Consider the following 26,050-nt stretch of genomic DNA (forward strand, 5'->3'; position numbering starts at 1 on the left):
AAAGCTACGATTACCATTGAGAACAAAGTTTCTATTTGAAATAATTTGTTGCAGGGTGTGTGTGTGTGTGTATATATATATATATATATATATATATATATATATATAATATATATATATATATATATGTATTTGTATTTGTAGTGTGATAAGGATTCAACATTTTTAGTCACTTTGAATCACAGAAAAACAGATTGATACACTTCCTGTTCAGACACCCTTTATTTGGAATCACTCTACACGGAACACGGATTATGAATTATGAACATGGATTAGGAACTCAAGTGGAATTCCTCATAATGTCTCAACTCCTCTTTTGGCTCATCGCTGACACTAATGCTTGTCATTTTATGCAAAAGATCAATCAAATGTGAATGTGAGTATTGTTCTTCTGTCATTGTACAAGTTGCTTGAACTGTTTTGTTTTGATTCTATTGCTTAAAAGGCTCATGCACCAGAATATATTCGTCCGTCCATTCTCTAGAGCCACTTATCCTCACTAGGCAGGGTTGCTGGTGTTTATTCCAACTGCCTATGTACCAGAATATATTATACACTATAAAACAATACAATATAAAAATATAATATTATATTATACATGAGATTATTATTATTGCTGGTGTATTCCATTGATAACATCAGGCAACTGGCCGAAGATTAATACTGCTGTGGAATCATACCTTACTTGGTAAAATACTGCATCAATACAATATAGTATGGACAAAGGATAGCCCTCCAAGATTATTGGTATTTTTATTTGATATTGTTTTGGTTTTGACATAAGATACTTTATTCTTGCTTGTTAGCTGTTACATTTATTTACGAAAACACCAACATAAAGTCACAGTTTTGATATCAATACATACCATATGATATCACAATGTTATTTTCAAGTAATGTATCAGTACACAAGTATACTGTAGATTGATATCATAATGCTTCATATTGTTGTTCAGTAAATTATATCATTAAATATCGTAATGTAACAATACGATAAGACGATAAGAATTTGATATAACTACATTTATAGTTGTTTGATACGCTATTTTACTGATGTACACAGAGACTAGTTTGCCATCACCATTTATCACATTGCCACAGGTGTGTGCAAGAGTCGCCTTTATGTATTTTTAATGAATCGATGGTAGGCTTAATGACCCAGTAAGTCCTCAAATAAATCATCGATAGGCTATACCGTTCAGCAACTGAGGATAAAAAAAAAAAAAAACGCCATGCAGATAACCTTCAAGACAGCCCTCTTTCTTTCAAATGTGTCCCGCCGCCACGCTTATCTTCACTCGCACACATTGGCCCACACACACACACATGTGCACACACACACATGCACATCTCATACTCATAAGGTTTTCACCCACCTCAGACCCGCTAAAATGCTTCCATCACGTCTCCATCCTATTTTCATACAGGAGACGATCTTTCACACAAACATGCTCTGAAATGGAGCTCCATTGTATCATGTGATGGATCCTAGTATTGAGAAGCCATGCACCGGAGGGGGGCAAAAACGAGGATAATTCGTGCGCATAATTTGCGGCGTAAACACTACTGTCTTGTTTTGAATATGCACACGTTAGCAATTAGTCAAGTCAATTAAGCGGAGCCAAATGAAATGGCGGCGGAGCAAACAGGCATGCTAATGAAAAAGCCTGAAGAAATTATTACCTGCCTCTGAAATACTGCTCATCAAGGTAGAACGACTGCAAGGTCAACACATGAAAGAAGACTTGTCTTGAAAAATAGGGTGTTCAAACCAAGAATGTACCGGGACAAAAGTTTGGCCTGGGAACATTTGTCAATGGGAGAATGTGGGACAGGGTTTGGTGATGTACACTTGTTAACATACGCTAATATACCGACAGGGGATGGGCCCAAAAATGGACCGGCCATTCGAGAAACACCCAAAAATCCTAATGGCTATCACGCCCCATGGCTGTTCTGGCATTCCCTTTTACACAGACATCTTTCACCTCTTTTACAGATTTGATACTACCTCCAAAGTTGGGAAATTGACGCATTGCATACTTTGTTCAGAATTAGGGACATGTCAAAAATGTCGACTTAAACAGGCAATTTAATATGAGCCGTAGTTTGTGATTCTGTGACATAGCTCCTTTCACAGAGAGATTGAGCAAAATGACAACATCAAAGCTGCAACAGCAGACGCTATACTCGTACATAGCCGTACTTTGTCCCTACAGCCAAATGTAGGTCATTTTCGCAACTGTGCGCTTTCACACACATCTTCACAAACTAACTTTTTCCATCCTCTTTACCTTTTCTATTCCAGCTTCCCGTTTAATCCCAACAACCATCTCTACCTCAACTTGTTAAAAGTTTCACGCCGTTTTCTTCTTCCTCTCTTATCGTTTTCCCCCTTTGTGTGTCGTCCATCTCCTCCTTTCCTCCTCCGGGCGTCTCTTGCAGTAGAGATTAAAGTGATCAAGGACCTTCCGTGGCCCCCTCCGGTAGGGCAGCTTAACAGCAGCCCTCCCCTGGTGGAGGAGCTGGAGTCGCCCTCGCAGACAGCTCAACCCTCACCTGGACAAGCCGCCAGTGAGCAGCACCACCAGGGTGGGTCTTGGTGTTCCACTTGTCCATTGTCTGTCCCATTGAGTTCAGCCATCCATCCTTTCATCCATTCTTTTACCGTATTTCCATTCATCCACCATTTTGTTTGTTATTTTCACTTGTGATCAGTAACTTGAGAGATTTAATTACACCAGTGGATCGCCAGTGGGTTTTAATGTGACGTACATGTGTATTAGAATAAGGACTGTATTAAATAAAACAAAAAGAAAACAAAACATCTTTTTGGTAAGAGAGTCCCAAAACAACTTTCACTTTCGATAAGATGCTGATAACGCAGGACTACTGTTTGACAAAGATCTGATACAATATCAGCGAGAATAATATATTGCTGTAATTTTTTTTGTAGAAAATGTTAGAAGATATTTGACTAAGTGACACTATTCAATCGAAGTGCAGTCGTTTTCAACTGTAAGTGTGTGAAAATATGACCCATTTATTGGACAGAAGACCAGAAGCGGGGTCTGGAATGGACTGCTTTTTTTATGAGTGCTAATATTGGATATGGATGTGGATATGGACCGTCATAATCTCACACTGTATATTTGACATCAGACCGATATCTGATGATCAGGATGGGGACTGTCATCATATTAAGATATATTGACTTAGTCATTGCGTATCGAGAAAGCTCTTATCAAGGTCACTATTATAAGATATGAGTCGTGGTTTGTTGCACTTTGTCAGACCTTTTCATTCCTTTCAAAATATTTTTTTTATCTCCACTATGCCATCATATTAGGTTATGGTACTTGTTCATATCTGGAAGGCCCCCAATAATATCATTTATTTGACATATATTGTATATATGCCATAATATCGGGTAATCCTGGCAAAATTGGGACATTTCTCGTGGGCCCTAATCAAGCCAGTATTTTTTTGTTTTCTAACTTGTGATCCATGAGACAATTGTTTAAGAAAATGCACATGCAGTAAAATACCTTGCCTATTCTGATATAAAAAAAAAAAAAAACTTTTGTTAGTACTGTATACTATTTACAACATGTACTAAAATTGGTATAAATGCAATATTTAGAGATGATTGAAACTAACTTTTGTAAACACTGCACTATTTCCATCTGGATTACACGTGGCAGAAAACCGCTCACTCCTGTGCTGAGTTTTAAATGCTGAAGGCTCATTAGTTTTAATTGTGCCCAACTGCCTCTTGTCTGCATAATCATTCGCTCTGACCCCCCATTTCCTCTTGTCAACATTCTTGCCGCGCTTCCAGATGGTTCCCCAAATGGCGGCCTCCTCACTTGAGTAGCTGCAAAAGAATCACACTTCACTTAAGTTGTTTTTAGTCCATGAGGTAAATCTAGTAGCTGTCATACAGGTCTAAGAAGTTATCTAATATTACAGGAAGACTTGAAGGTGGCTTTGGTTCTTCACCCAGCTTAGTTGATAATGTCGTTGGTTGGTGGTTGCTATGGAAATTAGCTTCACGGTTACATTACAGTTAAGCAGAAGTTCAGAATAGGTCTCTCACCGACACATTTTCATAAATAGGCAAAAAAAGAAAGATTCATTTGGTTGTTTAATGTCAGTCACGCTTGACATGGGCAGGCAATCCAGAAACCCAACTATTGGCATTCAAACAATTAAAATCCAATCTTCTTTAATATGTGCTCTTTGAGGAGCTTGGAGTTGTTGCTATATTTCCCCCTTTTTGCACTCGTAAGCAAGGAACTTTCTGTAAATGCAGTCATTCCACCAGCACAATGGGAACTGCTTTCATTGCACACAGAAGCACGTGGCAGAACTAACGCAAGGGGATGGGATGTTTCCCCCTGTGGAGATGGGCGTGCAAAAGGACACCTCTGTGCGCTGTGGGCGACCTCTTGATTTATGTTTTCCAATCCTTAAGAAACCTTTCTGGTTTCTGTCCAATCAGTCACCATGTGAGTGGCTTTGAGATTGGCATCCAGCTGTAAAGCGATCCTCACGCTGTCTGAACCAGCGTGGGAGGTTTTGGGCTGCCCTCTGTGATCGAAATAAGCCCAAAACCAGTACTTGCGGTGCTCGCCTATCCATACATTTTGTAGGGCAAAGTCTGTATACTTCTGGATTATTTTGCTACTTTGTAGTACTGGATTTCTTTTTTGAGTATTGAGTGGAGGGCCTTTTTTGCATTTCTTTATCTTCTGTACGTCTGTCCTTAATGATCTTATTCTTTTTTAATTATTAACTTCATTTCTCTCAACATATATTTTAACATCTTAAAAAAGTATTATTTCCAAATGATTTACTGGGAAATTATGACTATCAGTGGCAAGTATATTCCACATATTTCCCTGCAATACAATGACTATGGTTTCACATTTTCATTTTTTTTTTATCCCACTCAAAATCCTGAAACACTATCAAAATGCTTTGATTACATTTTGACGTACGGTTGAATATCTTTTTGACAGCCAGATACAGTCTACATTTAGTCCTCTTTTTTTTCATCTTAATTTTTCAGAGTGCTTCCTCAAGAAGGCAAAACCATAAAAGGGGCATGTCTTTCCACCATCCGTCAGCTTCCAACTGACACTTTCATCCGATTCCATCGATAATAGCACACAACACGACAATTTATGTGTGTGTGCGCGCGCTTCTTCAGATATCTGCACATTTTCATCCCTCTTAAGCAGCCTGTCGGGGGCTTTTGTTCTCCCCTTGGCCAATCATCTCATCAATCTCATGCAGAAAGGGGTATAAACTCAGCTTGCTGATGTAGAAGCCTAAAATATACATTTTATTTTACGCTTAGAAGGAAGCAGAAACCATTTTGACTGTAATCCAACCATTCCAATCCAGAGATTTTCCATTTTGTCCTCATCTAGGTTGGCTGTAGAAAGATGTGGTCAAGTGAGCAAAATGTACAGTGCAGTGTTTGGGCAATCAAAGATAAAAATAACACAGGTACATAGGCAGGAATTGTGTAATATGTAAATAATTCTTTAGTGTGTACATTTATGTTGAGCATAATGGCAAATTATGTTCAAAATGTGCACTCTATCTACAAATGTTAAAAATGTAGACTCTTAAAATCATTTTCACTTATGAGCAATAGTTTTGGTTGAGATATTTATCATGACATGATCCACAAACAAAGCCCCTGAGATTTTCAAATATCTAACAAATGTGATCCATGAACTTGAGAGAGAACGGCATAAATTGTAGGAATTATAATTCAAAAAGAAAAAAGCGGTGTGTGCGTATGTGTGTCTGATTATCAGGGAGGCATAGTTAGAATACATAATGAAAAAGAGTGCAAGAGAAAGTGAAAGAACATATTAAATTGCAAACAAAACATCTGTTCATGAGGATAAGAGGAGCGAAAACATGCATCTCTGTTGTCCCCACTGGTCAGTTGCCATGGAAACAAAACGCATCACACTCACATCACGCTGGCAGTCATATTGTGATATGCCCAGAAAAAACAAACATGTCTTTAACTCGGACTCACCTGCAGCATCAGTTACACTGCTTTGCCCTCCCCGCCCTCACCTCAACCTCAGTCACGAGTGCTTCTGTTAGCCACTGATTTCCCACCATGCATCAGGCGACAAGACTAAAGAAATAAAAAACAAACACGAGTCGTTTGGATTAATCACTTCCATGAGTTGGTGGTAGATTGCATCAAGGGCAATGAGTTCATTTATTGAGTGGAAGTCAAGGGGAGCCCCTGCTGTTTATTCCTAGGATGACACTATTGATGCATACGAACGTCCAAATCAGGAGTCAAACACGTTGACATATAACTGTAATTCACTAATTAATGTGAATTGATGACTAATACAAAATGTATGGCTTCACTATGCAAAGCATTTTTTTTTTCATGGCACTAGGTGCTTAGCTAATGAACAGTGACACACAGTACGTATATTACAGCAGTTTACCCAATGTTAATAAAAATGGACCCACATCATACAACACCCAAATGGACTGATGTTTGATTTCTCCATATTTAGTTTTTATCATTGCACATGTGCTGAGCATGGTAGCGAAGCTCGATGACTCGAAACTAATAATAGCACAGCTCCACATGTTCGGAACTTGATCAAACGTCTTGAGACTGATTAGGGCCCCGCCTTGAACAGATCCGTAGGCCGTTATCTTCTGGCAGAAATGTGTTTGGAACTGCTTGGCGGGCTGCATCAAATGTTCTCAAAGACCATATGTAGCTAAACACATCTCTCTGGACATGTTGTCGCCCTGGCTAATAGAACACTAGAGACGACTCTTTCCATTGATGACAGAGGACTGCTGTCAAGCCCTGTACATCATTTCTCTTAATCAAGAGCCGCAACCGTTGATATGTCAAAGCGTACGGACCGCCCGGCATTTGCGATGGAAGCCACTCGCGCATGCCGGTCCCACCACCGGCGTGTCAGCGTGGCTCCAAAATAGGTCTTTTCCAAAGCCAAGGGTGCTGTGACATCAATTATAGTGATGGATGACGGCGGGAAAGAGACCAAAAGCCACACACATGGGAAACACACACACACAAGCAGGAGCAGACTGGCCATGGGAGCCTTATGTAAATAGCCAATAAACAAGTTTAGTGACTTCTACCAGTCAGCCTTGAGCGCACATAACCTTGTCACTGCGTGTAACGTTGAACTTTTTTTGTGTTTGTGCCTGCTATTGACACATTCTCACACATTGGAATGTAAGTTTGCAGGTAATTATATGTGACATGTTGGGATGGATCGATGTAGTGCACCTCCTAAGTTAGGTGAACGCGTCCTTAGTTTAGTCGAGTTTCACACATAGTGATGCCATACCGCAGTGGTGTTTAAACTAAGGTGCGGGTGTCGTTTGTGGCCCCTCAGTCCATTTCTTAGCAGCCCATGCATCCTTCGATTTCTCTCCATGTGGCCCTCGAAGGAAAAAGTTTGGGCACCCGGCATTACATTTTAATGTTGTAAATATTTCATTACAATATTTTTTATGGGACAACCCTGAAAACTTTGACATTTAGCTACAGTATAGTTAGTTTCATATGTATAACGTATAATGTATAATGTGAGGGGTGTACTCAGTTTTGTGAACTATGTACTGTGCATTAGAGCCTCTGAAGCAGGCTAGACGTTTAGTAGTTTTCAACATCCTAAATACGTAAAATCAGAGTCACACACACAAGAAAGAAAAAGCAAAACGATGGGAAAACAAGTATGTGAGTGTGTATTATAGAACCATTCTGCAACAGCGCCCTGGTAGTCATTATTTTTATTTTTTATTTATTTTAATTTTGCAGTCCAGTTTGACGGTGTGGAGAAGTCTCGAATGTCGCCAACCAAGGACGGCAAAACCCGTCCGCTGCAGCGACACCCCAGCGGCTGCTTGGTGAACACCAAAATGACGACAGCGGAGCAGCCTAGCTCATCTGTGGGGGAACGCATTGATCCCAGCATGGCCTTGGAAAGCCAATTGTGAGTTTTGTTCTTTTGCGGATCTGTTTTATGGCACGGATCGCTATATCTACTTGTTCTATAGCAAGTAAATCTGGAGTTACCATGTAGTGAAAAAGGGACATTTGAATTCATTTTTTTGTTTGTTTGTTTGTTTTTTGGGGAGAAGGGCAAAATAACAGATGAATTGTGATTAAAACAAAGGTCACTCAATAGTGCTGATTGGTGGTTTTGTTTAGCATTACCTGAAAGATAAGAAAAATCATTTAAGAAAAATCATTGTTGTATTTCAATCCTTTGATCTGCCGCAATATCACGATGTACGTAAATAAAAACAAAACAAAAAACTCTGGTTGAGGGGTTTTCTCAGGATAGTTTTGTGATTACAATGAGATTAATTATATCGATTAATTACAGGTCTTAATTCATCTCTCTGTTTGAAAGTGTTTTGACTAACTGAGTTATTTTTTCCTTATTTCTTTCCTCAGCTGGTACCACGGCGCCATCAGTCGGACGGACGCAGAATGTCTGCTTCGGCTTTGCAAGGAGGCGAGCTACCTGGTGCGGAATAGCGAAACCAGCAAGAACGACTACTCCCTCTCACTTAAGTAAGATTTAAATTGTTCTTTTTTTAAGACACTTTCATGTTATTTACGTGAATGTGAGCTTGCATGAAGTGCCGTTATCCGCATTTTCTGTCGGTGCAATGCAAGCGTTCCATACTTAAATGCACGGAAGGTTCCACCTGGACTACAATAGTGTGCTGACTGCGTTGTCCTGCGTTATGTTAATGATCTTCACCTTTCCCACCTCTACCTCCCGCCAACACTGCCCTCATCCTTCACCTCGCCACACCGGCCTCATAATCTGCTGACAGTTCAACTACCGCCGCCCTCCATCAGTGACCCGTGACCCTTTGCGAAGGGCGGCTCTTATTGGCCGAGTTATGTCTTGACATTTTGTTGCGGCCAACTTTCCCTCCCCAGGGGCAAGTCGCATCACATTCACTTCAAGAGAGTCCGTTGCCACGACAACAGCAATGTTGCCACATATTCTCTGACAATGTGGCAAAATGCTTTATTTGCTGGAGGTGTGGAGGTATGGAAATATTTTAGATTTGAAGGCAGACAAATGACATTTCAGATCCTACCGATTTCACGATGACCTTTAGATGGGAGATGAAAGAGTAAAACGCACAGCCTTGAGCTTCATCTTGCTGGAGGCTGGGGAAAAAAAGGATGGTATACATTTTCTCTTTTATGCTTTTGCACCTGGCCACCTCATCCTTTATTATTCTGCCTAATTGACAAAAAGCACCCCTAGTTTCCTAACGCTGATACCAAAGTCTAGGATGGCTCCCTCAGACCCATTTTCTAAAATCTAAAAAGACCCTTAACAAAAACTTTTGTTTTTTTTTCTCATTTGTTGAGATGGAGACACTCTGGAGACACAACTATTTGTATGCAAGCAACTAAAAAGTCAATTTTCCACAATATGCTCCCTTTAAAACTTGTATTTGCCAAATTGCGATCTGTTGATGTCGAAAGCAGCCGGAGTAATTTCCCAAGGGCTCCGAAGAGCGACACGCTCTCAATAACAAGCAAAAATTCAATATTTAGCACTCAATGATCAATAGCTGCACAATTACTATCATCATGCTGGATTTTGGGGCTTAGTAGAAAATTTCACTCATACAATCACATGGCCACAATAAGAATGTTTCAGGTCACTTCCGTCGGCTGAAAAAGATGAGTTAGCCTTCTGAATCCCGCCGCCGCCATTAATCCACATCGCAAAAGTGTCCAGCTGGACCTCTATAACAAGCGAGCAGCTATTACAGCAGATATGCAGCCAGTGCAGTAACCCGATTTATTTATGGCCTTGAAGCTGCAGTGGCTGCTGTTAACTGATATTAAAGGTTTGCCATAGGATAACTTGCACGACCCCGATAAAAGATGGTAGAAAGGGTTTGCGTGGGGGAAATTAAAGTCACATTGTCAACAACTTCACATAGGTTCACAGGACATAAAAATTGTATTTGTGCCAATGATCATCCGCATCATCCGCTGTCAACAATTTAACTTTAGTTTTGCACAAATTGCAATTGAGTGTAAATATTAAGATAGGGCTGCAACTGCGCTTCTTTTAATATTAAATAGTTGATTATTTTGTCAGTTAAATGATGTATTAGATAAAACAAAAATGTCATTCGTTCATTTACTCTAACAGGACATTATTTCAAGAAAAATGTAGAAAAGCTGAAAAATATATGAATTAAGATTTTTTTTTTTTTGGTCTATAACATGCCAGAAAAAACATCACAAAAGACAGGCAAAAGACATTTTTCCTTCATTTTAAATATAATTTCTGCCACTTGGACGACTACAGAAACTGGATGACATTCCCGTTGAGAGGCTGAAATTCTCAGTTAGCATCACACTGTAAAATAATTGCGCCGGATACCTTTTTTTAAAAGGCATTCGACAATTGATACTTACTGCAATACTTACTTTGAGGAGGAGGCGGCAAATATTCTCAATGTGGATTTTTAAGTCAATCTTCTGAAAGACAGCCACGCTCTGCAATAATCATTGCTGAATGCAGAACGTGTCTATTGGCGATCAAAATAAAATGAATAAATAAAACGGAAAACATTTGACACAATATTTCCGCAAGGCTTCCTCCCTAATAATTGGCGCTGCTGGGCATCAGACGACATCGGTTCTCGCGCCTGTGGCGCGCGTGCGGGTCAGGCCTCAAAGGCAATCTTTGGACTGATTGGCGCAGCGACATACGCCGAAGTGGCGCAGAAGCAGAGGTGACCACGAGTTCAGCCGCGCTCGACATGAGGCGAGCTCCCCAGCCGCCGCTGAGATTGAGCAGGAGGCCCAAGGTGAGGATGGTCTGTGTCCGCAGTCGCTGAAAGATGCATGAGGCCGAACGGTGGCACGTATGTGCACTGCATTATTGATAACGAGCGACAAAGCTTTCCCCAGTCAGTTCTCTGACCTGATGGGAAGTGTTTTCTGTCCACGCTGCCCTCTCAACCTCTCCGCTCCTCCGTGACGACTCCTTAATCACAAGAAAGCCTTTTCACTCTTGGAAAAAGATTTATCACATTTATTCTTACTGGTACTTTGAAGCACTTGAAGAGCAATTCAGTGATCTGTGATGACGACAAGTGGACAACAAAGGATGATTTGAATTGTTTGAAATTACCATATCCATGCAATGGAACTATGTGCAATATCGTTTAGTGTTAAAGGGGTATTTTACCGATTTAGCCGTTTTAAGCAGTAAAACCTTTATATTATGTCTTTAAATCTTTTAATAACCATTATTTGTTTCATTACATTTATTATTTTTACCATTGAAAAACATTGACATCAACGTTGTTCAGAGGTCAAGTCATCATTGGTCGCCCGTTAATTGGGTTTGGTCACGTGATGTTCGTAAGATGAAACATGACTGGTTGTCGCCTGGCCCCTGAGGACACCGAGTGGCAAAATGTACATGAAAAATAATGACAACATTAATTATAGACTTTACTACCAAAACAGTTGCCAAAATTGGTAAGTTTTAAAAAAAAAAAAAAATTAAAAGGAAGCTCACAGTCAAAGTTGATAACGTGATAGTATTAGGGGTTAGAAGTTAGGGTTAAGGACTACGGACAAGAAGTTAAGGATTAAGTCTTTACATCAGTCAAAGTGTTGTTTTTTTTGGGCTACTTTTTGATTGTGTGGACATAGTCAAAGGGAGGTTTTCAGTCATTTTCTGTCAAAAATATCAGTGACACAATAATTACCTTGGGAAGCCTGTAAAATGAAAGATGCCCAAATCATATTTGATGCTCAATAAATCCTCAAAACTTTATTGCTTCTGTCGAGGATCATTATCTTTTGACAGACTGTCTTTTTTATTTTAACGTCTTAGATTCTTAACACCCGAATCGTCATTTTACGGGACGTCGCCGGATATCGGAGGCAGGGAGATAAGCCGCCATTCCCGAGGACGACAAAAGTGACAGCAGATATTCATCTTGCTTAGACAAACCTCGTGCTCTATTGCTCTGCTCTCTTTGCGGCCCTGCGGAACAATATTGTGTCTCTACAACCTCAAATATTTGATGCATTTTTTTACCGATTAATGTTAGCATTTAGGGCAAGATGTTGGGTAAAAGGTCAGGACAGAGGAATAGACGTTAAAAGTTAGTTTAGATTTGTGGTAGGAGTTAGCGCTGTTGTCCTTTTTGCTGTCTCTGAAGGACAATATTGTGTACCAACTCCAAACGTTTGCTGGAAAATCATCTGGGAATCTAAAAAAAAAACAACAAACCCTGAAATGTTTTTCTGTTTAAAGTGTGTCTCTTCGCAACCTAGCATCCGCCTCCGAGGGGCTGATAATTCATCAAAAGCACTTTGTAGCGACTATTTTTAACAAGAGGTCTCCTGGCTGGCGCTCGCAGACGCACAGAAGTGGTGATACAGAAAGTACAGAAATGTTTGCATTTGAACTCATTAACGACGCTCTCGAGACTTCATAACGGAAAAGTCACAGTGATGTTTTTATTACGCTTGGCAAATCTGACACTGGCCTCATCTGTCAATTAAGTTCACTTGCAGTAAGTCATCCACATTTTGACAGCATTTTACCATTTTTAGGACACCGTCAGATTGAACCCTGTGACTCTTTTTTTTTTTTTTTTTTTTTAACAAACCACTATTGCTATCAGTGCACTATTTTTTATCTTTGTGTCTGATAGAATGAGGACACCCGTGGGGTTACACTTACAATAGCAGATTATTATTAAGAATGGATTTTCAAATCCCAATTTGCACATTGTCCAGATGAAGAAGAACATGCACGGGATTTAAATGACTTCACTGTGCAATTTCAGATAAGATTATGAATGGTGTGTGCAGGAAAGGAAAGCGTGAAAGCTTTATTCAAACTTGGATAAGTGTTTTGACTATAATGTTAGGAGTTAAGGTTGGAAGTTAAAATTTAAGGTTAGGATCGTGCCTTACGTTTTGCGATTGGGATTGTCAGCTATAAAGGACTTCAACTACTGATACTAAAAATGTGTAACAGTCTTAGGATTTAACCATGACTTAAAAAGCAATTAATTAGATCAATTAACAGATCTTTGGTAATTCATCTTTTTTTACGGTCTTGACTGCACTCAACATTCTTACCATTTAAAGCCAAAAGGGTTTTTAGTTGTTTCACAATTTCCAGAAAACACACGGTATGAAATATGAGTTGCTATGACCAAAAATCAAAATACGATATGTCCCTAACAAGATATATGGAATATTAAAAGTGCACGGTTCCCGGAGGCCTGACTCAGAATGGTAATTTTCTATTTGCAAGCACAGGATTAGTGAGAAACTGTAAAAGGTATTGATCCAAGGCTGGGGGAAGCGCGCGGGGAGCCTCTTCATTTGTTTTTACTGCTCTAGCTTAAGTGATTTATCCTAAGGGTTCATTAGCCTCATCCCCATGCCGGATAAGAGACGCCTTGCACTTTAAGTACAAGTCTTCGCCACATCCCCCAGGATGCTGGGTAACAGTCCTTTCTTATGTTTTTGTGTGTACCCAGGAGCAGCCAGGGCTTCATGCACATGAAACTGTCTAGAACCAAGGAGAACAAGTACGTCCTGGGCCAGAACAGCTGCCCCTTCGACAGCGTGCCCGACATCATCCACTTTTACTCCAGTCGGAAGCTGCCCATCAAGGGGGCTGAGCACATGTCCCTGCTGTACCCCGTCGCCATCAGGACACTATAGTGCCCCACCTAAACACCATTATGGAAAGGGAAATCCCAAAACTGCTGATTCTGACTCACCTCACTGGCTGACAGATTCCCAAGAATTTGTCTTTTATGCAGGAGCTCTTTTTGTTTATTTATGACCAACACATACTTACTTACCGCTTTTTTTTTCGCATTCCAACAGAGAGGCTATACTTTTATTTATCACAGCTCTTCATTTTCTGTCATTCTGTAAGGTTAATACTAAGGATGGGCATTTGAATACATTTTCTTTGATCAGAACAGTGCTGTATAATGCTGACAAAAAGGTGTCCTAAGATTGAGGTCATTGTGATGTGTGACAATTGAAAAGGAAAACGGAGTCTTTTTCAAGCTGTTGTCATGTAAAGGCTTAAATACACCAACCCGATATAGGCCAAATGTGTCCAATGCCTACCCCATGTGGCGTCAGCCTCACCGTTGGCACATCGAGCTGGGAAAATGTCAGAAATACAATTTAACAACGCTGAATAAGTACCTTTTGCGCATGTGTGAGAAGTAATACCCCTCCATACGATCGCTGACATTAGTCGCTATTCCTTATTGTTCGAAAGTCAACGGGAAAACTCTTTACAGTGGCGAAATAGAAAAACTTAAATGATGCTAACTGCTATATTTTTTACTCCCATGAGAAGCAAACTCTCACACTCTTGATACAGTATCAGAAAATGCTGACATACAGTAAGTCCGACCTGGTATATCCAGTTGCGTCCACATGTCTTCCCATACTGTGGCTTTCTTCACTTTGTCGTTATATCTTTCTGGTAATATCATACAATTCCCGTCTCTCACACTGTCGTGATGGAGCCATTTTCTGGCTCTTCCGTCCAAACAGACATTGCATGACGAAATGCGAAGCGTGATAATGTGCCAAGTTCAATTGTCAAGGCTTTTCTGTGCTTACGGTTTCTCCATGATCGTCACTGTTTTTGCCACGTGTGCTATTTTGCTAGTTAAATGCCAGTCAGTGTGATCAAATGTCACGATAGTCTGATACAACATGCTGAATTTGCCAAAACATCCCCCTACGCCCTGCCAACCGCTCTGACATAACGACTGTGATTTTTATTTTATTTTTTTAACTAATCAGACTGCACATGCGGACTCCTGGACTCTTCGTGTCTTCCGGTGTCTCACCCTATTCTTATATATTTATTGTCACACCCTGTAGGCCTAAGTGAATGTATCACATTGACCTTATTTAATACACACCAAAATCAGTGCACTCAATTTTCCTAAATTGCATTATTAATTGGCTTCAAAACTAGCAAACAAGGCCATGAAGTAGACTGCTAATTACAAAAAAACGGAATCAGTATCAGGGCATTTCTGACATCCCGAACTTCCATTTGGAGGCTAGTGGAGTGTTGAATACAATGTCAAGTCGTCATATGCCTTTGCTAAAATGTTCTGTTTGACTCATTTAGACAGCAAATGTCTTGAAACTGAAAAAAAACTGTCCGGAATTAGCTTGCTAAATTAGCACCCTGCTAAAAGCCGAAATGGAAACAGGGAAGCGTGTTGCCTACTTTTTGACAGAAAACTCAGTGATACTAATATTGGTTCCAACTAAGCAGTGAATTCCATTTTGTCTCCATTACATCAGAATAATGATCCACAATATGTTAACATGCCCATCCCTAGTTGATGCACTATGCACGTAGATGTACTGCATGAGGGGGACGTGATTAAGTCTGAGGGGGTCTTGCTTTTGCGTTGAGCTCTCTTTCATGTCATCATTCATACTCTCCGCCATCCGTCAGCGAGGGGGAGGCGTGTGACATCAATGACAGCGTAAGTGGCAAGCCATGCCGGAGAGAGAGCGTGATGGACGGGTCAACCGGTCTCAAAAGCCAGAGCAGAGGAACTAACCCCCCCCCCCCGTTTGAAGCCCGGAGCCGTCCCGCCTCCCCCCCTGCCCCAACGCCTGCATTGTCTACCTCAGAAAATCAATGCCGTTCAGCCGTCTGTCTGGAGATCAATAGGTACAGTGGGAGGGCCCACATCGATCCGCTCTCTGCTTCCTAATTTCCTTAAAATGGCATCATTCATTTTGGATTAAAAAAAAAAAAAAACAGTAAACGGGACAATTGAAACCCAGCTTTGATGTTGTGGTCCCCAATACAATGCTGTGTGATGTCAAGCGTTTGGTTGAAGCCTTATAATGCATGAAGATCAGCTGACTGCAATCCTGCTTTTGAACGATTGTTCCCTGACTGTAATTTATTGGCGGGCTAATTAGCGCCCCACTTTTTGTCGTGATCGTGTTCTCTGGGGTGACTCCTGTGGTGCTCTACGTTTTGCTCTTCTTGTGTGTTCGTCATGCCTCGGCCCTAATTCTTCCTGACCGTTCGCAGCGCAGTTTGCCGGAACCCCGACGGAACTTTATACATTCACGTCTCCGTTAGAAAGACTCAAGAACACTGACAGCTATGCTTTGAAACACCTTGTGAAGGAGAAATATGTCTTAAAATTTGCTCACCAAGCACACTTAGATTTTTCTTATCCAGCACGACTGAGGAAGAGAATCAAATTGTATTGAAACTCCACTTCTTTAATTATGCTTACAATGAACATATAATCAGGAGGCGGTATGACTTCTGATTTGTTTAGTTTCTAAAATAATGTCTACAGACGTTAAGCTAATAATGTTAAAAAAAAAAAAAGTAAGACCTTAGCATAGTTCCGTCCAAAAATTGTCTTACATCTCAGTGAAGTGATGCACATTACCATCTTGAACTTTATTTCTGAGTTGTCAGACTATCACGTGTCTCCACTCTCCATTGGTACACTCTTCAAAACTAATGTCCAGTCATCCAGCTAATGATGACTAAATGAGTTCACGTTAGCATAGCATTACTGCCATTCACCTTGTTTTCCGTCTAGAACTTTGCGATAAAGTTCTGTGTTGTACGACTACTGACTCCTTCACGTTCCAAGGGTCCATCTCGTAGCTAAGTTCTCATGATGACTTAGCATTAGCATTGCTACCAGAAAAAAAAATCACCGCTATGGACGATGCTTTCCTCCTAAAATTTCTTAATCTCTGAAATGAGTTCAGAGGGTCCAATGTTAACTTTTTATCCACTGTCACCTTGCTAAAATTGCCAAACTTATTTGATGTTAACATTGCTAGATGAGTGAACCGCAACAACCCCAAAACACAATCCAGATTCTTCCGCTTGTTCGTTTTACATATTGTTAACGAAACACATACATAAATGGAGTTGCTTGGTGTGCAAATCTGCCATAAATGGTCAAGTTTAGGTGAAATTGTGTGTTCGTGAAGAACGTTAGCGTGTGCTATGCAACTAGAGGACTCCCGACTGGTGTGTCAAACGGTACCGACCATCCCACAGGGTTGATGGAAACGATCCACCTCCTTAAAATGTCAACCGGGTGTCGTCGTGGCGAGGACGCCACTGCAGCTTCACTGCGACTTAAGTGGACCTATGAGAGAAAAGATTCCGAGAAGATGAATGAATGTCGACGTAGTCTCTTAATAACTGCTGCAAACGGGTGTTATAGTACTAGAGGGGAGGCCTTACTTAGCTTTGGAGGAAATAGACTGCAATCCACGGAGCACACTCTTCACATTTCTCTATGGAAAGCATCTCTTCTGTCTGAAGTGTCTTAAATTGTGTGTGTGCGTGAGAGTGTGTATGAGCGGCGTCCCCCACATGGCCAAATGTATATACTGAATGTATCGTAAGCACGGGGGATGCGGCGGCATCTAAGAAAATAAATATGAAAAGAAATCGGGTTTATTACAACAACCACGAGTTGTGTGATTTTTTTTTTTTTAACGACAGCGGCAGTTGCCATGGCTACGCCTCTCTGTAAATAGCGTGCGGCTGGTATATTGTTTGAGTCAAGGACTGCGGCTTTTTGTAGCAGCAAGAGAGTAGTGTATTGATCCACTTGGAAACATGATACTACACTCATCTCACACACATCAAGTTGACTGGTATTTGTGGTGCAAATAGGGATAGAAAGGTAGCCGCGTTTTGTACTAATATATTGCAATCTTTTAGAGAAGATATAAACTTATACATATATTTTATGTTTTTAACTTTTTGAACACGGCCATTGATGCACATCTTTTCAGTTCTATTTCATATCTGACACCTTGACCTAGTGCCTCCTAGTGGGAAAAAAACTGCAAAGCCGCACTGTGCTATAAGGCGTAGGGCTCAACTTTCGAGAAGAAAAAGTTGTTACTTGTAGTCTGAAATTTGCTGTATATAAAGTTAAAAACAGGACAAAATAACGAACCTGTAATTTGTCAACTAATTTGAAAAATTTGAATTTTTGGAATTGGAAAGACTAATTATTAACAAAAAATTAATTGGAAAATATTGCGTACAAATCCTCGTTAGTATAGTGGACAGTATCTCCGCCTGTCACGCGGAAGACCGGGGTTCGATTCCCCGACGGGGAGGTGCTTTTTGTTTTATACAATTACTGTTTGTTTGGGTTTTTTGGACTGCTACAGTGATAAAGTTTGTGTTTTGTAGCGATATTCGCCGAGGTGAGATAGCAAATAAAATCTGAATTTGCAGCAGTCAATTTAGGAAGTTGCTGCTCGCTGTTAAATAGAAAAACCATGTGTGTGTAGTTTTGCAAATTAAATGAAAAATAGCGTTCGAGCTTTTGGTTAAACACATTTACTAAAACTGTGTTAGCACTTTTGTCTTGAACCGTATTATCCATCAAAGCAGTCTGTTGAAAGCCATGGACGCCATCCATTTCTTATTCCAAGGTTGCATGGCGACTCTCCACAGACATGATCTCCACCTCTTCAATCAAGGCATGAAACATTTCACAGGAGCTTTTGTGCTACAAGAGAAAAGAGTCAAGATGGAGGCTATAACACACATACACACAAAATGTCAGTTGAAAGCAGTGGAATGGAGCTTTGAGTGGATAGAAGTGACCCGCTGTCCACCATTTTCCAACTGACATGGCGGCAGAAAGCAATCTCAGGTAACAGACGGTATGCTAATGATGCCTCTTTTCAGCAACGTGTCGTCTGTTCCTCATCTAGGTGGTCCCACGTGGACGGCTTTTGTTCTTTTCGTCTGTTCTGCTTTGATTAGAGAAACATTACACACGTCATTTGATTGCCATGGACATATTCACAACCGTCTTTATGACCAGAAATCATCCAAACTCAATACACACACGAAGCCTGATTATGCCGCATACAATTACTTATAGCATAAATAATTGTTACCAAAGTGCCTAAATTGTTCCGATTGCATTCTAAATTCACCGCAATTCATGGCGCAAACGCCGAAACGCATTCGTCAATCAACGATATCAAATTTATTGACGAAAACACATTTCAGACGCAATTGTGCGTACTTCCTCGTTAGTATAGTGGACAGTATCTCCGCCTGTCACGCGGAAGACCGGGGTTCGATTCCCCGACGGGGAGTAATATATTTTTTATACGTTAACTTGTGGACTGTGAGATCGTCTGTGTATTGCAGCGCCGGTCAGATAAATTGCATCTGTACTATTACAGACCAATACCATTTGAGATGGCAAGCGCAGTTTAATTGGAAAAATCTGCAGACAAATCCTCGTTAGTATAGTGGACAGTATCTCCGCCTGTCACGCGGAAGACAGGGGTTCGATTCCCCGACGGGGAGTAATATATTTTTTATACGTTAACTTGTGGACTGTGAGATCGTCTGTGTATTGCAGCGCCGGTCAGATAAATTGCATCTGTACTATTACAGACCAATACCATTTGAGATGGCAAGCGCAGTTTAATTGGAAAAATCTGCAGACAAATCCTCGTTAGTATAGTGGACAGTATCTCCGCCTGTCACGCGGAAGACCGGGGTTCGATTCCCCGACGGGGAGGTCCTTTTTGTTTTATACAATTACTGTTTGTTTGGGTTTTGGGGAATGCTACAGTGATAAAGTTTGTGTTTTGTAGTGATATTCTACGCAGTGGTCAGATAAAATAGCGCATCGTTAATAATTTAAGAAAGGAAGGAGCCATTTATGAATATATAGGACTACGATACGGTAAGAAATAGTGTGTGGTATTCTATTAGACAGCTGGCAAAGTACATCAGTCCTCGTTAGTATAGTGGACAGTATCTTCGCCTGTCACGCGGAAGACCGGGGTTCGATTCCCCGACGGGGAGGCTAACGTTTTACTCTGGTGAGATGTTATCGTGAGAAAGTTTACCGCCAATCCACACAGTAAACTAGCAAACAACGCACCCTTCGAAGTAACACAACGTGTACTTAAACATTAAGAACGTATCTGCGAGTACCATTCCTCGTTAGTATAGTGGACAGTATCTCCGCCTGTCACGCGGAAGACCGGGGTTCGATTCCCCGACGGGGAGGCTTGTTCTTTTTCTATGTTTCACCGCCAATGTCGGAAAGACATTACATTACATTAGATCAGTAATGTATTGTTTTTTGGATGGAGTTATACATTTCAAGTACTTTATCAAGGTTGGCCGGATATGTGACACTACCTGTTGATTATGCTAAAATCTAAGTAATGCTTATTCATGTTGAAGTTGCTTATCAAACAAATGAAATATTTTCTGACCGATTGTACGCGCATCATTTCTACTGCAGCTGAAAAGGTAATGATGCTCAATTTAGATTTTCTTCTCATCTTTAGTGTATAAGCTTAAGTTTACAAGCAAGTTAAGATTCAGTCAAGGCAGAAACGGAACTATACTGCCATCTAGTGCGCAAACTTGATAACTGACGAGGGTACACAAACTTAAGAGACATTTCAAAACATCGATTTCCGTTTATTACAATTTTAGTAAGTGAATAACAATGTTATAATAGAATGCAGTAAATGGTATAATGTGACAACAAAAGTCCTATGTTGTTAGGTCTGTGTTCAGAGTCCCGGTCCTCCAGCAAAGATGAGCTCCAGGGCAGCCTGGATGTCTCCGTCGGTGGCCTGCAGAGCTCGGAGCATCAGTTCCTCATCCTGAATGCCCATGTCTCTGAGCTGTTGCATCTGCGACTGCCAGCGGCCCTGAATGCATCACCCGAAGTTGTTTTATTCACTCACGTCTCAGTGTGCACTTTAACAAAGGTACCGTATAGGATACCTGCAGGGCAGACATGTTGGTGGCTTGGAGGGCTTGTTGCAGCGCCTGGCTGAAAAGGTCGTTGCTGACGGGGGTCCCTGCCGGCATGGGGGGGCCGCTGCCGGACGATTCGCCCTAAAGCCATGGCAGAATGATATCATGACATATCACAGTGATCACTAAAGTTTAAGTGTACTGTAGTTCCAAATGATACTAAAATAAGCAAGAGTGTAAGCATCACTAAGCATTCACAGAAGGAGAAAAGATTGCTATATTAATATCAGATTGTTTTGTCTTTCAGTCGTACCACTGTGAACATTTTTCTCAGCATTTACAAATCCATTTTTGATGCAAAAGGTGTAACTGCTCGTCCCTCAGCAGTCACATTGTTATAATGCTTAGTGATTGATATTTTCTTATTCAAATATAGTAGATGTAGACGTGAGATTATGAGTCATGATTTTACCTGGTTGGCAGTTGTTGGAGTCACTGCGCTGCTTTCGGGCGTGCTAGCCAGCGCTAGCGCCGTAGCTAACTCGCTCTGGGTGATAGGTCGCGGGCCCGTGGCACCGCTGTGGTTCAGAGAGAGCGGCCGTATGCCCGCTGAGACCCCAGCTCTGCTTGAAGGACCTGCAGGGCTACCCTGCTTCATGCATAAAACAAACAAACAAACAAAAACATATGAATGAATGTCGTCTAAGATGCGGAAATGTAAGTGAAACTCACAGGCTGGAAGTCTTCATCGTCATCAGACATGCCTTCGAACATGAAGCCTCCTAGCACAGAAGAGGAATTTAGGTTAGTGTGTAGAGCAGATAAGAGTGCCACCATAAGTCTAGACTCGGCATGGGCAGATATCAGCTTCTGATGGTATGATAACCTTGAGCAAAGATAGTGTATCATGGTATTGAAATTACAGCTCTAAGATATGTCATTTTAAAACATTTTTGCTAACTAGTCAAAAAAGTTTTATTTTTATATACGGTATAATAGAGTATTTGATCCTATAAGAAACATTGACCATACGGAACGAAAATGAATGCACATTGTATAAAATACAAAATGATGAGCTGATGAGCTAAACATTTAAATATAGCGACCTGGCATATCACTATAGGAGCTGGCTGAAGCGTTGCGGGAAGAGGAAGAGGCGGCAGTGGACTGCGTGGGCGTGCTCCCCGCCACGGAGTGCAGCACCAGGATGATGGCGTTGACCAAGGCCGGGTGAGAGCTGATAAGTCTGCGATTCAACGATAGCAACGTGACGGTCGGCGTACGTATTTGGAATACGGCGACAATCAGCACTCACGTGTCTAACATGTTTGGGTCTGTGAACTGCACAAAGAGTTCTTTGTCTTGCAGCACGCCTGCCGTGGATACAAAATGTCAGCACTTGTATTTTGCAGCAATGAAGAAGAAGCATCAGGTATTACCTAGAGCCACCGGGTCGGACCTGAGTCCTGGTGTGGCCACGATGATCTGATCTAGAGACTCTTTGTTGGTCAGCATTTTATACACCTGTGTGGAGAAATTGGATTTAGGATAAGCTGTGCTTTATGTTTTTTCTTTGGCTATTTCTTTTTTCCTGTAGGGCTGTGTCTACTGAGTATTTTGGTAATCAAGTAAAAAACAACAACAAAAAAGTTTAGTGAAAAACAAATCTAACCACAGAATACAAAATAGCACATTTTTATGAACGACTGAATCCCATCCCATCCCTAATAGTCGATAAATGTGCGCAAAAATGATCATTAAAGTCATTCTCACTGATTCTCTGTAGGTGGAGTGTAGTGAGTGGAGGGCAGCGTGGAGCATTCGGAACTCCCTGGCCGCAGTGGCTCTGTTCACAGGTTCTAGGAAAAATAAAAGGCATTTGAAGCTTTGGCATGTACTGTATGTAAAGTATAAATAGACACACCTGCGATGCTTTCAGGCTCTGGCCAATTCTTTTTCAGTATGTGTAAGGTGGATCCCGGTTGAATCCCGCAGGCATCCAGGGTGAAGTCGTCCTTCAGCTTACGTCCACAGTGGACCAGCTCTAGAACAACACACTGACATTATTTGGAGGACAAATTGAAGCTTGTGAGAAGAACGAATCTACTGCAGACTAACAAATGACCGTTACTGTCTGCAGGTAAGTAAGTAAACCCCTCCAGCTCCCCTATACAGAAATATACAATTAATTTAAGTAAAAGGTAGCTAATGTATCTCTGGGACACCACCATCTTCATCGTTTCTGCTCCGGTGCGTTCGGGGAAAAACGTAAAAATAAGACATCTCTCCAATAGGCTACCGTCCTCTTTTATTTATGTTGTACCTATGAGATCAGGGTCCGGTATGGAGTCTGGAAGCTGAGCGGCCACAAGCTGTTTTAGTGTAGCAACTCTATACCCTCCCGGAGGGACGTCCCCTGGCATCATCTCAGGAAAGTGAAAAGTGGATTTGGGCTGATCCAGCAGCTTCAGGGACAAATGCCAGTCTGAGGAGGCCATCTAAAGGCAATCAATTAAACAACGAACACAATAGTTAAAGTTTGATCTCTTAGCGTACAATGAGCATCCTTGCTAGCGATCGTAGGAAAAAGCGATGCGAGAATATGCAATTATGTTTGGTAAATTCTAAAAGGCGCAGCTTCTAGTTCGAAAATTTTAAATTTGAAATTATATCACTGGTATGATTTTTTATTGGACAAAAGAAAGGCTACAAATGCTTAACTCCAAATGAGAAGCGCACGCTCACCGTTCCAATGTTGACATCCGACTCACTTCCTGGATTTCAGTCACGTGGTACATGGTGCGTTGAATGTCAGTGTCCACGTTGCGGAACTTTCCAAGTTCCTAACATTTTTCACAAGACCAAAAAAACTGCATTCCACTAAGACGTTTAGCGAAATATACTGTACAAATCGTTCGTATGTTTTATTTTGTTTGTTTCTAGGGTATTACGTTATGCACTTAATTGATTTCCCCGCTGTTTTGTTCAGCCGACGCTGCGTCATGCCTCAGGAAAATTTGATTCCAGACAGATGAATCATTATGGGATATTTTCAGTTAGGTCAGGAAGTGTGCGTTTGTTTTGCTGGAACCTGATAATCTAATCTCTAATCACTTTGTACCATTATATACAAATACTAATCTTATAATATACATGAATAAATACATGTTTTCACGGGTTGGACATGACCAAATATTGTGGAAAAATCACATACTGTAGTGCTGTATTTATGGCAGTCCGTCAAAATGAGATTTTATACGAAGAATATGCAAATCATGCATTTAGAGACTGCCGTTTTTGAAGGAGACACCGAGCGGTTAACCCGGACTGGAGTGGGTCGGGACTCGCCCCCTCGAGATGACATCACCACAGGGCAAAGCAACGAGGAGTGGTTTCGTGAACGGGTCCATTTCCAAATCAATGGAACACACCCGCGCACTTGGATAAACCCTGACAGAGCCATTTTAAACCATCAAAACATAGCGATACCTGATCGCCCGGGACGAGAAGGGAAGAAATAAAAACGCTGCTCCTGAATGCAACATCGACTGTACTGGAAGACAACGCGACCACTTTTGTAGTTTTTTTTTCTTTTCGTCTTTGTCCTACCATGGTAAGAAACTGTCCATTCGCCACTGAGTTTTCTCTAAAAGTTACTAGATGAGCTTTTTTTAAGGAAGAGGCAGTGAAGTCACGAATTCGCGACTGGCGGTTTTTTTTCCTTCTTCCAGATAGTATCAATGTCGTGTTTATTTTTCTTAGAAGAAGTAGCGAATCTGGTAAAGCTAATTATGTAGCGTTTCTATGGCTGTAACGTGTAGTGCCCCCGGGCGGCAAAATGGATGCATTACGTCGAGAGAGTGAGGTAAGAACTGGGAATTCCTCTCTAAAACACGTTTTGAAGAGGGAGTTCCCCGTTTTTACGTTGTTCTTTATCAAATGCTTGTTCAACAGGCTGGTTACAACATCCTGTGGGATGTTAAGGATGTTGTAGTCCCCATCCGGATAACTTGAGTGGGAAGTCAAATCTGGTGACGTCATCCCGTTGTGACCGCGTCCATCCATCCATTTTCTGCTTTCCGTTAACACACGTGATGTGATGGGATGTGGGAAGAAGCAGGGGAAACCCGCAAGCGTGGGGGAAATATGCAAACTCCACAATGAACAGCTATAATGTGGACTACGGATATCTTGAGGCAGACGTGCGCTCTACTCGTCTACCAAGCGATTGCAGATGGATGATAGTTGATTTAACCTGATGGTTATCATAAATCATAATACAGTATGATTGGACTGACTTTTAAAAGGCCAGTGTTGATCTACCACTCACCTTTTGAGTAGATCTGTCTGTTGTTACTTCAGGAGAGTCCAATCTAACTTCTTATTGAAAACACAACAGTAAAGAAGAATTACATAATCAAAAGAAATATTAAAAATGACCCATTTTGGTCGCATTGACCTAAATGAGCAATGGAATTAAGACAGGGACACCTTCAAGTATTATTATTGTTATTAATAGAAGTAGGAGTAGTAGTAGCAGTAGAAGGATTGTTGTTGTTATTAGTATTATTGGTTTTTAATATAAAATAATACATCAGAAACTTCCATTCTTACTGACAAAATAATCTTGTAAATACGCTTTTCAATATTAAAGGGAAAGTCACCCGTTATCTGCAGCCCCACGAGTCAGCATCATCATGAGCTGTGACCTGAAAATGCCATCACAGTTGCTGAGGTAAAAAAACAAAACAAAAAAAGAGCTGAGCCATGATCGCTTGGCACCTGAGCTCTGAGTAACTGATGCCATTTTTAGTTGAAAGCAGCTGGCAAAATGGCTGCCTTCTTAGATGGATAAACAAATGAATAGATTTAATTCATATTTCACAAACATAACATCAATCTAAAAGATGTGTTTCGATCAGTGAAGCTGAAACAAAGATATTGCTGAAAATAGTTTTGTAGGGACATTTTCTTTGTGTAGCATTTTTTTTTTTGCTCCATCCGGTAAATTTAACCAAATCTGTGACTTGCCATGTTTCATCACTACAGTATATGTGACGCCTAGACAGAACACAGATGACACATTTTAGCATTTTTGTTAACACTGTCATTTTCTGAAACTTCCTCTGTACCAATTTGCTCTTCTC

The 26,050-nt window shown here is 40.9% G+C and overlaps 3 protein-coding genes and 5 non-coding genes across 16 annotated transcripts in view; 7 read left to right on the forward strand and 1 right to left on the reverse strand.

Moving 5' to 3' along the window:
• shf (Src homology 2 domain containing F) overlaps positions 1-17,600 on the forward strand; it is a 75,242-nt gene extending 57,642 nt beyond the window's left edge. For 2 of the 5 annotated variants that reach the window (XM_088413913.1, XM_088413914.1), the window contains 4 exons: positions 2,446-2,592; positions 7,859-8,033; positions 8,501-8,620; positions 13,615-17,600. In XM_088413913.1, coding sequence (XP_088270039.1) covers positions 2,446-2,592; positions 7,859-8,033; positions 8,501-8,620; positions 13,615-13,801 — 629 coding nt within the window. In that variant the 3' untranslated portion in view covers positions 13,802-17,600. The remainder of the gene's footprint in view (positions 1-2,445; positions 2,593-7,858; positions 8,034-8,500; positions 8,621-13,614) is intronic. The other 3 variants (XM_088413916.1, XM_088413918.1, XM_088413915.1) reach the window with 2 other exon arrangements.
• A 593-nt stretch (positions 17,601-18,193) lies between these two features.
• On the forward strand, positions 18,194-18,265 carry trnad-guc (transfer RNA aspartic acid (anticodon GUC)). The gene has a single exon. It is a non-coding gene; the product is annotated as a tRNA-Asp (tRNA).
• A 321-nt stretch (positions 18,266-18,586) lies between these two features.
• Positions 18,587-26,050, forward strand: part of cd276 (CD276 molecule) — an 86,438-nt gene continuing 78,974 nt past the window's right edge. Inside the window, exons 1-4 of one of the 3 annotated variants that reach the window (XM_088412343.1) lie at positions 18,587-18,810; positions 20,706-20,914; positions 22,027-22,182; positions 22,316-23,043. The gene's annotated coding sequence lies outside the window, so the exon portion shown is untranslated. Of the gene's footprint in view, positions 18,811-20,705; positions 20,915-22,026; positions 23,044-24,267; positions 24,517-26,050 lie in introns of those variants that run through there. The other 2 variants (XM_088412342.1, XM_088412340.1) reach the window with 2 other exon arrangements.
• Positions 19,193-19,264, forward strand: trnad-guc (transfer RNA aspartic acid (anticodon GUC)). Its single transcript has one exon. It is a non-coding gene; the product is annotated as a tRNA-Asp (tRNA).
• Positions 19,627-19,698, forward strand: trnad-guc (transfer RNA aspartic acid (anticodon GUC)). Its single transcript has one exon. It is a non-coding gene; the product is annotated as a tRNA-Asp (tRNA).
• On the forward strand, positions 19,917-19,988 carry trnad-guc (transfer RNA aspartic acid (anticodon GUC)). The gene has a single exon. It is a non-coding gene; the product is annotated as a tRNA-Asp (tRNA).
• trnad-guc (transfer RNA aspartic acid (anticodon GUC)) lies at positions 20,124-20,195 on the forward strand. The gene has a single exon. It is a non-coding gene; the product is annotated as a tRNA-Asp (tRNA).
• ubl7b (ubiquitin-like 7b (bone marrow stromal cell-derived)) lies at positions 20,598-23,746 on the reverse strand. 3 transcript variants are annotated; one of them, XM_088412339.1, is made up of 11 exons: positions 23,649-23,746; positions 23,227-23,401; positions 22,828-22,947; positions 22,677-22,762; positions 22,343-22,427; positions 22,219-22,276; positions 22,010-22,149; positions 21,636-21,685; positions 21,376-21,552; positions 20,931-21,044; positions 20,598-20,854 (listed from the first exon to the last, which is right to left on the reverse strand). In XM_088412339.1, exons 2-11 carry the CDS (start codon positions 23,399-23,401, stop codon positions 20,714-20,716), a joined length of 1,146 nt encoding a protein of 381 aa, XP_088268465.1. In that variant the 5' UTR covers positions 23,649-23,746; the 3' UTR covers positions 20,598-20,713. The 3 variants fall into 3 exon arrangements, with proteins under 3 accessions (XP_088268465.1, XP_088268463.1, XP_088268464.1); XM_088412337.1 differs by having other exon boundaries at positions 21,376-21,555; XM_088412338.1 differs by having other exon boundaries at positions 21,376-21,555; positions 23,625-23,664.

The sequence above is a fragment of the Hippichthys cyanospilos genome, chromosome 4 (genome assembly GCF_059441005.1).
Source record: "Hippichthys cyanospilos isolate Australia breed blue-spotted pipefish chromosome 4, RoL_Hcya_1.0, whole genome shotgun sequence".
In the NCBI taxonomy this organism is placed as follows: domain Eukaryota; kingdom Metazoa; phylum Chordata; class Actinopteri; order Syngnathiformes; family Syngnathidae; genus Hippichthys; species Hippichthys cyanospilos.

Bases quoted from the DNA above. Each gene is read 5' to 3' on its own strand.
- ubl7b (XM_088412337.1), bottom strand. From the start codon at position 23,401: ATGGCCTCCTCAGACTGGCATTTGTCCCTGAAGCTGCTGGATCAGCCC. The intron at 22,763-22,827 runs GTGTGTCTATTT...TATTTTTCCTAG, and splicing joins AGAGCCTGAAAGCATCGCAG to AACCTGTGAACAGAGCCACT. The intron at 22,150-22,218 runs GTGAGTGCTGAT...GTTGAATCGCAG, and splicing joins GACCCAAACATGTTAGACAC to ACTTATCAGCTCTCACCCGG.